This window comes from Ahaetulla prasina, chromosome 2, assembly GCF_028640845.1.
Source record: "Ahaetulla prasina isolate Xishuangbanna chromosome 2, ASM2864084v1, whole genome shotgun sequence".
NCBI classification, from domain to species: domain Eukaryota; kingdom Metazoa; phylum Chordata; class Lepidosauria; order Squamata; family Colubridae; genus Ahaetulla; species Ahaetulla prasina.
In genome coordinates, this window is record NC_080540.1 from 108209723 (window position 1) to 108222697 (window position 12975).

Genomic DNA, 12975 nt, shown 5'->3' on the forward strand with positions numbered 1-12975 from the left:
AACATTCATTCTATATTTTGTACAATAGATGTTTGAAATGTTTGACAAGATGGTTAGAAATGCACAGATACTGATAATTTATATATTCTAAAGCTTCATTATTATTTTTTTAAAGAAATATTTAATCCAGAGCTAGTAATAGAAAACTTTTTAGTAGGTAGGTTGATGCCAAGCCTGAATTGCATTTTGCAGGTTTAATCAGCAGCCAAAAGCCTGGAGAGGACGATAAACCACCTTACCTCCTTGTTTATATAGCCATCCTTATTTATGTCATAGAGATTAAATGTCCATCGTAGCTTTTCATGAACTGTTCCTCTCAAAAGAATGGAGAGTGCCATCACAAAATCCTGTGAATCCAGGAATACAAATCTGATTTAACTGAATGCTGATTTGCTTTAACCAAATGAAAATGCTTTCCCCAAGCTTTTCAATAGAGCAATGTTGCAAATGATGCTTTATTAAAACCAAGATCTTATATAAAAATATTCAGTTATATTTAACAATGCCTTTGTTCAATTTTAAGGTCAGACCAGTATGGTTCAGGTTCTGACAACTTTTCCAAAACAGCTGAAAGAATGGGAAGTCAGATGATTATATTATTAAATTCTCAAATGGCAGAAAGTGAAAGAAAATTTGCTATATTTTAGGCATGCTTAAGAAACCCATGATAGGCATTGAATCAGGTATGCATAAATATTTAGTTATACATTTTAGAATTCATAACTTTACTGATTAAATCAATTATCGCAAGTATTTGCATTGTAAAATATTGATGCAACAGGTAAAAAGCCCCAAAATCCATTCCTATGCATCACCTCTATTCATCTTGTATAGGAAATAAATTTAATATAATATAATATAATATAATATATTATAATATAATATAATATAATATAATATAATATAATATAATATAATATAATATAATATAATATAATATAATATAATATAATATAATATAATATAATATAATATAATATAATATAATATAATATAATATAATATAATATAATATAATATAACAACAACAGAGTTGGAAGGGACCTTGGAGGCCTTCTAGTCCAACCCCCTGCCCAGGCAGGAAACCCTACACCATCTCAGTCAGATGGTTATCCAACATTTTCTTAAAAATTTCCAGTGTTGGAGCATTCACAACTTCTGCAGGCAAGTCGTTCCACTTATTAATTGTTCTAACTGTCAGGAAATTTCTCCTTAGTTCTAAGTTGCTTCTTTCTTTGATCAGTTTCCACCCATTGCTTCTTGTTCTACCCTCAGGTGCTTTGGAGAACAGCCCGACTCCTCTTCTTCGTGGCAACCCCTGAGATATTGGAACACAGCTATCATGTCTCCCTAGTCCTTCTTTTATTAAACTAGACATATCCAGTTCCAACAACCATTCTTCAGATGTTTTAGCCTCCAGTCCCTAATCATCTTTGTTGACTTCTCTGCAGTCTTTCTAGACTCTCAGCATTTTTTTTACATCGTGGCGACCAAAACTGGATGCAATATTCCAAGTGTGGACTTACCAAGGCATTATAAAGTGGCACTAACACTTCACGTGATCTTGATTCTATCCCTCTGTTTATGCAGCCCAGAACTGTGTTGGCTTTTTCGGCAGCTGCTGCACACTGCTGGCTCATATCTAAATGGTTATCCACTAGGACTCCAAGATCCCTCTCACAGGTACTACTATTGAGCAAGGTACCACATATTCGGTACCTGTGCATTTTGGGTTTTGCCTAAAGGTAGAACCTTACTTTTTTCACTGTTGAATTTCATTTTGTTAGATAGCGCCCAATGTTCAAGTCTGTCAAGATCTTTCTGTATCTTGAGCCTATCTTCTGGAGTGTTGGCTATTCCTGCCAGCTTGGTGTCATCTGCAAATTTGATGAGTTCCCCATCTATCCCCTCGTCCAAGTCATTGATGAAGATGTTGAAGAGTACTGGGCCTAAAACAGAGCCTTGGGGTACTCCACTGCATACTTCCCTTCATGTGGATGTAGTTCTGTTGAGGACTACACGTTGAGTGCAGTTGGTCAGCCAGTTATGAATCCATCTAGTGGTGGTGCTGTCTAGCCCACATTTTTCTACTTTGTCTAGTAGTAGGTTATGGTCTACTTTATCAAATGCTTTACTGAAGTCCAAGTAAATTATATCGACAGCATTCCTCTGGTCTACTAATTTTGTCATTTTGTCAAAGAATGCGATAAGATTAGTCTGGCATGATCTGTTTCTGACAAACCCATGTTGGCTTTTGGTTATTACTTTGTTTGCTTCTAGGTGTTCGGTGATTCGTTGCTTTTCCAGAATCTTCCCCGGTATTGAGGTCAGGCTGATAGGTCTGTAGTTTCCTGGATCTGTTTTTTTCCTTTTTTGAAGATGGGAACTACATCAGCTCTTTTCCAGTCCTCTGGCAGCTCCCCTGTGCTCCAGGATCTTTGAAAGATATAGTTCAGTGGTTCTGAAATCACGTCTGCCAGTTCCTTCAGAACCTTGGGGTGTAATCCATCCGGTCCTGGTGATTTGAACTCGTCTAGGGTAGACAGGTGTTCACTTACCATTTTCTTCCCTATTTTAACTTGTGTTTCTAATCTGTTTTTTGTAGTGCTGTTTTTGATAGGTTGTATTGTTTTTTCCTTTTGTGTTTTTTCCTTATTAATTTGTATCCTATGACTATCATTAAGTGTTGTAAGTGTTGCACCTTGATGAACATATCTTTTATTTTATGTACACTGAGAGCATATGCACCAAGACAAATTCCTTGTGTGTCCAATCACCACTTGGCCAATAAAAAAAATTCTATTCTAAAGAGATCCTAGTGGCCTCATGTAGGTGTATACGCCCATAAATTTGCACAGATAGACATAAACACGCAAACTAATGCTTGTTGGCTCATATTAAGGACAAATAGCCAATTTATCAGCAATTTAAAACATGGTATTTGGTACAATCACCTGGAGATTATTATGATTTCTTTACCTCAAATTTCACAGATCCATTCTGCGCTGTATCAAATGCATTAAAAAGATAATGGGCATACATACTAGCATCTGAAAAACACAAGACAATTGAAGATTATAATATTAAAATAATGAAAGTAAACCTATGCAGAGTTGAACGGAATATCCTCTGGGTTCATTTTTGATTCTGATTTAACTTATGTGTGCTTTCCTTCTTTCCCAGTTCCCATACTTCTCTTTCAGGAACTATAGATTGAGAAAATGTATCTTCAGTTCTGCCTAACTAACTAACTCATGAGTGCTCTTGTCAATAAAAGAAATGCTGTCACTCACCACCATGAGGGAAAAACTGTGCATAGATCTGTTTGAATGTTTCTTCATTAACAGCTCCACTAGGGCATTCCTATGGGGAAACAAGGAGTAAAAGCTGTTGTTGTTTTTATTTATAGTATCCCCTGGTCCCCACTATACTCTTACCATCCTATTTCTGACCACTGAGTGCTATATGCTTAGAACTGAAGAAACTCTCTTGCAGCAGTTTTAATCAATACTTCCTCTCTTTGCTCAATAAGCAATTTCTTTTGGCATTACCATGCAAATCAAACTTAAGTCAAAGCCCTTGTTCTGTTGGAGGGGTGCTAAAATCCATTTTGCTGCCTGGAACAAAGACCTGCAGAGACTATTCTGAGCTGGATCCCCTCAGGCAATTAATTTCATTTGATCCCCACAAAAAAAGGAATGACAGAATCAAAGCTAATTACAGAACAATTGATTGTCTGAAGAGACACAGTTGTTTTGCAATCTACCTGTAGGTAAAACTGTCTATAAATGTGCAGCATAACAAGATTCTGATCTCATCTAAGGTGGGGAGAGCGACTGTTGCTCGTATTAGCACTGCTGGCTATTGGAAACCAAAGCGGAACTACAGAGATACAGAAAAACACTCTCCCATGCTGTTAACAAGATTTAGGCTCTGGCTATGCCTTCTGGTTCTAGTGTTACAGCACTTATGTTCACCTCTGTTACCTTGCTTGCTTATTGAGAGATTGGAAAGAATTGATCATTAAACTACAATACTTTTGGCACTCAGTTCTTGTTGTTCCTCTCTGCATCATCCTGGTGCCATTGCCACAGCCTCAAGAAAGATCAGCCTTAAGGAAACCCCAAAACTTTCCATTTGTACTTAGCAAAATATCTGGAAATCCAAATTTTCCAGGAAAAGATGTGTTTGCTTTTAGATATTTAAATATCTTTGGGACAGAAGATGCTTGGCCAGAAGAGAACAAAAAGAACAAATGAAAATTAAAGTAATTCCTCAGAAGCAGGCATCATCTGCTGACAAATAGCAAAAATTGAAATGCTAAGGAGTGATAGCTTTTGAAGGAGCAAATGAGTTCGAACCCACTGAGGGCAAGCAAAATTAAGCCCTATTGATTTTATTGGAAAGCTTTAAAAATACTTTTAAGTAGGATAAATTAGCAAATGCTCTTTAGAACAGTAATAAAAGGAGAGAGAAAAATTGCACTTAAAATGTCTTTTTGACTTTTCTCTGTCACAAGGGCCCAATTGGGCATAGATTTCTGGGGAAGAAATGGTAAAATGAAGATGGGTCTATTTTTAGTGTTACAGATTGATGACTGTGGTGAAACGGTTAAGATACGCTGTTTTTAAATGATGATATGGAATAAGAACATGATAGATATTTTACTGAACAAGATTGAGACTGATCCGAAAGTGGATTTAAAAATTATAAGCAACAAAAATGACATGGCAAAAGAAGCTACGCTAGTTATACAAATGAAACCAGCTTTTGTCTTAATAACTAAAATTAAAATTGATATAGAATAACAACTATCCAAAGAGTGGCTAGGATAATTTTCCCATATTGGAATAATGTAAAAGAGTTGTTATATTTTAAGAGAAGATGATAAATTCTAAAATTATTTATATTTGTTGTGATGAAGAGGGAAGTTGTTTGTTTATATACAGTATCTACTTCTCCTTTACCATATTATTTTTTCTTCTCTATTTTTATTTCTTTTTTCTTTTTTTCCTGCAATAAATAAATATATATATGTGCATATTATTTTTATCTTTTTTATTGTAATGCTTAATAAAATTACAATTAAAAATGACCCAGTGGTCACCATCTATAGAAAAGGAATTGTGACATTATGAAGCAAGTTATAAAATAGAGGTTTATATTTTGTATTTATAGATCAGAAATCTATTACAACTATGTACAAACATTGTTGGTACAAGAGTATCTCTAAATTGATAGGTATTTGTGATACCAATGTTGCCATTTTTTTGTGAAAATGATAAAAAAAATGGAAAAAGGGGTGAGACTTCATGGAGGAGTACATGTGGAAAATGGCTATAAGTCTGGAAGTCTTATAAAATTCTATGCTTGAAGCATGTTGAAGCCTTCTATCTTTCTTTTTTATATATATATAAATAATTTTATTTCCATTTTCCAACATCATATTTATGTACAAACTATTATCCATCATTAATCATTAAATTTTTATTTATTACTGATTCAGGCCTGCCCGATTGCCACTTCCTTTCTTCACAACCTCCCTCTCTACCCTCTACTACTTTCCTATCCATCCTCATCTCCTTCACTTTACTACTTACTCTCCTCCTTCTCCACTCCTCCCTTCTTCCACCCTATCTAGCCTTCTTATTCCCCTCCTCCTTCTCTACTCATTCCTACCTACTTTCTTCCCTCCTTCTACTCCTCTCTCCTTTTCTTCCTGAAATGGCAGTCGAGCATCCCCAATATCATTTAAAATTTTTAATTTCATATCTTCAAAAATTGCTGTACATTAATAATCAATCCATGTATCATTTCCCCCCCCTTCCCCCCCTCCCCCCTCCCCCCCAGACTTCCCAGAGCAAATACCGGGTATTATGACCAACAATCACAAACTAGCGTATACAAAATATACATAACCTCCCACCTTTAAAAATTTAAAACTTTAGATCCCCTCACAATAAAAATAAAAAGATAGGAAAGAATAATAAAAAAAAGAAAAGAAGAGAAGCAATACCAACTTCACATATTACTTCTTCTTTCAGTCCATTTTTAAAATTAATCCATCTTCTCAAATTCCATTTTTTTCCCACTTGTATATTCCTTCAAATTTCATAAGTCCATTTCTCAAATTACTGTCCATCTTCTCGAACTCAAATTTTTATCACTTATATATTTCTTCAATTGCCATAACATTTAATGTCCATTCTTCTTACAGTCCATTTTAAAAATTCTGTTATGGCTCCGCTTCATGGAGAGCAGCTATGATTTAGCTGCTAACTCCCTAATCAGTAGAGCTGTCAGGACATCGTAAATCTGGGTCCGACAGCTTGGAATTCTCTCCTTCGGGCAAAGAAGGAAAGATGAGCATTCAGGTTTGAAGTTGAGACATCCTAATAAGCTTCTAAGGCTTATGGGGAGTTCTCCTTCCATAGCCTGATAAGCTCCTGGCTGGGCGAGGCTTCTGCCTTTATGGCAGACAAATGAAGCGTCCAATTTCCACGGCTGGAGTTGATTTATGATGGACTGTAACGTGGATGGAACAGAAACTGGAGTTTTAACACTTGTTTGTAAGAAGACTGCAAGCCCCTGAGGATATATTTGCTGCGAAGATAGGAGAGAAGAAAGCAAATGGCGGTTTTGTGGAATGTGTGTATTGAAAACGAAAGTTAAAGCTAACAGCTAGTGTCGAAATAGAAGATATATAGGAATGATTAAATGGAAGAAACGAGAATCTTATGATTTATATTTTTTCTTCTTCTTTGGGATTATAGTGATTTAGAAGAAAAGTTTTTTTAATTTTTCTTTTTTAATTTTTTTTTTCTTCTTCTTGGTCCATTATCAAGCTATATTTTTTTTTAAAAAAAATGGCTTTTAAGCAAATAGTGCCAAAAGTCATTAAAAACTTTGAAATTTCTTCAGCTCAGATTCAAAAATTAAAAGAAGAAATTAAAAAGGAATTAAGAAATTCTTTACAGGAGTTTTTGGAGAGTCATTTTTTAGAAATAGATCAAAAATTTGATGAAACAGAGAAAGAGATGTTGGATTTTAAGGAAGTGGTGGAAGAGCAGAAGAGGGAAATGAAAATGGTAAAGGATGCAATTGCACAAATATTGAGTTCTTGTATTCAGATGGAGGATGATCTTGCAGAAATTAATAAAGCTAATTTAGAGTTGCAAAGGAAAATAGAAGAAATTCAAAAAAATCAAAACAATTGGAACTTAGATAATAAGATGGAAGATATACAGGCAAAGGTAGATAGGGCAGATGAAGAAAGAGTAATATTACAATATAGATTAATGGAATATGCTATAAGGGTGAGGGGGTTGAAACAAAATAGGAAGGAAAATTTAAAGGAGATTTTTACGCAAGCCTTTGCTCAGATAAAGGGTGTGGAGCCGGAAGATTTTGAGACTAATATTGAAAGAATTTATCGTGTTAATTCTTGGTGGGCAAGACAAAATAGAGTACCGAGGGATGTGGTTATTTATTTTACAACTAAAAAGGTTAGGTATGAAATTTTGCAAGCCTTTTATAAAAATAAATTCCAAATATTGGGACAAGATATAAAAATGATGAAGGAAATTCCTCCTAAAATGTTAAGAAAGAGAAGAGAATTTGCTTTTTTAGTGGATGAGTTTAAGAAACATCAGATATATTTTAGATGGGAAGTCCCAATGGGTTTGTCAGTGAATTTTAGAGGCAGAAAGTATTTTCTTAATTCAGTTATGAAAGCGAGACATTTTTATATTAATGTTTTAAAGAGTGGGAATCCTTTGTTGTTAGATGCTAAGTTAATTGGTTTGGAAATGATGGAAAATAGAATGGGAGAGGGGAGGAATGTTTAAGATGTGAATATGATGATTATGGTTAATTTTTGGAATTGATTTGTTTAGGATATAAATTATAGGATTTTTGTTATTTGCTATTTGTATGGTATAAATTTATGGGATGATATTATTCAATTGTGAAGGATGGAAAGTGAAATTTATGAATCTAGATAATGTGGATGTAATGATTTTAACTGCTTACTGGATGTAGTTTAAATGATTATTTGTTTTAAATGATACGTTTATAGATAGTAAAAGTTACGAAGTTAAGCTGGAAATACTATATTTGAGAGATTTTATTGAAAATGATATTTGATTGATGGAGTAGTATTGGAAGATTGGATATTAAATCTTATGACAATTGAAGAAATATATAAGTGATGAAAATTTGAATTTGAGAAGCTGGATTGTAAATTAAGAAATGGACTTATGAAATTTGAAGGAATATACAAGTGGCTGAAAAAAAAAATTGAACTTTAGAAGATGGACTAATTTTTAGAAGCCTTCCATCTTTCTCAGGTTGGTAAAATGAGGAGCCAGAGTGTTGGAGGCAATGTACTGACTCAGTAAACGGCTTAGAGAGGTCTGCAAAGCACTATGGAATTGGAATATAAACCTAAGTGCTATCACTATTGCTACTTATTAAATATTACATTTTACTTTATGCAGAACTATTATCACTTTCAAGGACTGCCCCAGTGGTGAAATGTAAAATTTATTACTACCGGTTCTGTGGGCATGGCTTGGTGGTGGTGGGGTAATGTGACTGGGTGGTCGTGGCCAACTTTTTCTTTTTTAACTTTTAAAAGCCTTTTTTCTACAACCTCTTTGGCTGAAGAGGTGGTAGAAAAAATCTTTTTAAAAGGCTCCTCTGACGATCCCAGCTGAGTTGCCTGATCGTCAGAGGCTTTTCTTTTCTTTTAAAAGCATTTTTTTTGCCTTTAAAATGCTTTTAAAAGGCTCTGATGATCATCAGAGGCTTTTTTTATTTTAAAAGCATTTTTTTGGCCAAAGAAAAAGCACTTTTAAAAGTAAAAAAAAAAACACCCTCTGATGATCATGCTGCATGACTCAGCTGGGCATAGTGTGTGGGGGCAGGAATTTTTGCTACCAGTTCTCCAAACCATCCGCTGTGATTGCTACGTATCGGACGATCTGATCTGAACCGGGAGCATTTCACCCCTGGACTGCCCCATTCAATTCTAATTTACAAGTAAAGAACTGTTTTAGAAAGGAAACCGAGGATATTGAAGCAGTCCATCAACAGTCAATATCCAAAAAAAAACACCCCAGACTAAACAGACATATAGATGACCTGGTGTCACATAAAACAAACAAAATGTTAAAAAGTTATGTTTATGTAATTATCGGCTGCAGAGGCCTTCATGAAAGCCTTGCCGGCCTCAGAAGAAATTCCTGAAGGCCTCTGACAGCTAAAAGGAGGCCGGGGGTGGTGGTGGTGGTGACACGTGCAAGTGAGGTGAGTCAGTGGATGACCCCCCCCAAAAAAAAAATAAGGCCTGGTGCCTTTTTTGTGGCAAAAAAATATATAAGACAGGGTCTTATTTTTGGGGAAACATGGTACTTACCAAGCACATCTAAATTATATTAAGTAACCAAAATATCTTTACAATCCCCGAGGCATGTCACAACGTTTGAGCCCCCTTAGTTTTTCAAAATTGAAAGTTGAAAAATTTGACATGCCCTAGACAGTACCTACCAAATTGTTTGGTATTTCTGTTTAAAACACAGTAAAACAATCTCTAATTTTTTAATTTTTTATTATTTAAAATCTAATTTTTTTATGTTATTCTAATAAATATGCAAAACTAAATGTGCTCTTTTGGCAATGTGTAGTTTTCATTCTTTAGGGAAAAGAGAATTTATTTTATTGATTTATTTTTTATTTATTTATTAGATTTTTATACCGCCCTTCTCCCGAAGGACTCAGGGCGGTTTACAGCCAAAAATTAAAACAATAGAATAACTATAATTGCCAAACAATATCCTCAAGCTATGACTTTTCAGGGTGTTTTCATTCTTGGCCTGAAGGGTAACAATGGTTTCCTGCATAGCTGAAATTTTTGATGTCCCCCCCTCCATATATATATATAAATTTTTGGAAGTTCGGATAATTTTTGGCAAGATTTAAATAAACCTTTCTGAGTGTCAAAGTGAACATGTACTTTTAATTTTCAGTCTTTGGACTGCTTTCAAATGCGCCTACTAGTTCCAATTCATTTATACTTAAATGGTCACAGTTTTGTTTCACAAGAGTCAAGAATGCTCAAGAGATCTCATTAGCAATAGAGAGAATAACTTAATACAGCTAAATCTTCAGACTTATTTCTTGGGAAATCAAGCAGGTATTCCCCTTCATGTAATTTCTACATAACTATGACAAAACTAGTTCATTAAGAATTTTGATGAATATTCTGTCTGGTTAATTATGCACAATCCTACATAACTAGAAATTTGTGCGTATCAGGGGTAATTGGGGTATTCCGATGCTCTTCTGCAATTCCATAAATCGAGAATTTTCACAGCTAGGGTATGAAACTTTATGGGAAAATAACAAGTTACTTTTTAGCCCTTTTTTCTTACCTATCCAGAAGATAACCAGAAGATTTTTTCCCATAAAAGTATTTTTTTAAAAAATCAGTGCAGTCTTATACTATGCAACATTATACCATCATACAATTGCTTTTTTTATAAACACATTTTGATGAGAAACCTACATATCAAGATCTTTTGCATTTCAGTGCAAGAAAGAGTGAGCCTTCGACTAGGATTGATCAATCAAGTGCTCTCAACACTAACAACCATGTTATGCGTTGATATAGGTCCTCAGTGTTCTTGGCTCTTGTAACTAAACCATGTGGAGACATAAAAATAAATGCTTGATTGTATAGAGAAAAATTGGGCATAGCCAGGATACTTCATATCACCCTGCTATTGGACTCAGAAATGATCATGTCAGCTATGTCCAGAAGTTCCTGAATTTAAGGTCTCCTCTAAGAGCAAACTAGCATTAAAACTTTTGGAAGTTCAAATCCACCAGCTTACTGTCTTATTAGTACCTCATCACATACTGACCACAAGAAGACAGTAGATTTATTTATTTGTGAGAATTTTATGCTGCCTTTAAAGGTAAAGATTCCCCTCGTACATACATGCTAGTTGTTCCCGACTCTAGGGGGTGGTGCTCATCTTCGTTTCAAAGCCGAAGAACCAGCACTGTCCGAAGATGTTTCTGTGGTCATGTGGCCGGCATGACTAAACGCCAAAGGCGCATGGAATGCTGTTACCTTCCCACCAAAGGTGGTCCCTATTTTTCTACTTGCATTTTTTATGTGCTTTCAAACTGTTAGGTTGGCAGAAGCTGGAACAAGTAACGGGAGCTCACCCCATTTCACGGCATTAGGGATTCGAACCGCTGAACTGCCAACCTTTTGATTGACAAGCTCAGCATCTTAGCCATTGAGCCAACGCCTCCCGATGTTCTTCCTTTATTGTATTACAAATCAAGATTTGTATACCATTCCCCCTGCTTTTTGTCTGAGACAGTGTTAATCTGAGTTCATTTCTATCTGCCTTTCATCTTAGCTGCACATACACAGAGTCATCCATACTGTTTACTATCCTCCTAATAAAATGTAGTTAGCTAGATCAGGTTTTCCCTGACACTATCAGGTATTTCCCTGAATAAGTCTCCTTACTGTTGCCAACAGGAATAAAACTTGCTTCATCACTTTTTACAAGACGGGATTCCCACTTTGTGTAACACTTACAGGAAAACACCCAACACAGCTTCCAACATTCCAGGACAGCCTAGGTTTTTGCATATTTGAGACTTAATTTTCAACTGTGCTCCACCTAGTGCCTGAAATGTAGTCCTTGCTATGAACTGTTGTTGGAAGATGAATGCTGCCTTCCTCTAGCTAACAGGAGGCAGATGTTTGCCTCTTATGCTTACGAAAAATCTGTCTCCAGCCTAAGGGGCCAAGGACAGTCTTGGATTAACCATTAAGCAAAGTAACACAGCAGTATGGAGCATTCCACATTATAGTAAGTGTATAAAATGTATCATGGCTTTTGGTAGAAGTAAACCCATAATCTAACACCTGGTGCTGTGAATGGTCAACAGGAAGCAAATAGACACCAATGATTATGGTATACATTGATGCCATGAGAAAGGTGTGAAAAGGTAGCAGTAAAGTCAATCACAAAGCTTGTCAAAGCACTCCAGAGGAAATGGAACTGGCTGAATACATTACCACCCTCCCCCCCCCACTTTATCTTTCTGTTACCTATCTGTTTAAATGTTATTGCCAACATATATAACATGAGGAGCGGGCTTGTTCAGAGTTCTCTCTTGCAGGCTGCCAGGAATCCAGTGACTCACTGTAAGTATTTACACTAAAATATATTTTGTTGTTTCTATTTTTCAAATACCTTGGTTGCTTTTAGTTAGGGTTTTCCTCACAGCAATAAATTAGGGCATTCTCACTGGAGGCTCAAACTATTTTATTTCTCACACATTATGTAAAGATCTAGCTCTCTGGGGAAGGCTGGAATTGCTGGAAAAGGTGGAAGAAGATGTCCAACAATAAGATGGATGAATTCTGTTAAAGTGATAATGAGTACACCATTGGAAGAACTGTAAGACCAGGTTGGGGACAGATCATCATGGAGAAAATTTGCTGGGAGTTGGCCATGAATTGATGAAGTATAAACATCAGAACCAAGAGAAAGTGTAGGGGCACCACAGATTTTTTCCCCTTAGCTATCATGTCCTTAACTCTTTCACTGACACACTCAACTTTACTTTTCATCACTTAAATGTCTTGTCATTTAAGCAATGGAAGGATTGGGGGATACCACTATATGCTGACCAAGGGCACTCTAGGTTTTACATTTTTTGTTACATGAACATTGCTGATTTCTTAAAGAAAATAATAGGTTCATAAGTTGTCAAATTCTGCTCCAGCAAATAAAAGCTATTCGTGGGCAATTTTTGTTTGAAGATATTGAATTGTATAAGAATGTTATTGGTTTGCCATACACCAAGATTTGGATCTATCCTGACCCTGAAAAGCTTTGGCAAAATGATTGAGATAAAACAGCAAAATACATCCCCCTTAGA

At 35.5% G+C, this 12975-nt stretch overlaps 1 protein-coding gene across 1 annotated transcript in view; it reads right to left on the reverse strand.

Moving 5' to 3' along the window:
- Positions 1–12975, reverse strand: part of KCNIP1 (potassium voltage-gated channel interacting protein 1) — a 428926-nt gene that overhangs the window by 18342 nt on the left and 397609 nt on the right. Inside the window, exons 4-6 of the mRNA XM_058167874.1 lie at positions 3294–3363; positions 2980–3050; positions 240–347 (exon numbers count right to left, since the gene is read on the reverse strand). Coding sequence (XP_058023857.1) covers positions 240–347; positions 2980–3050; positions 3294–3363 — 249 coding nt within the window. The remainder of the gene's footprint in view (positions 1–239; positions 348–2979; positions 3051–3293; positions 3364–12975) is intronic.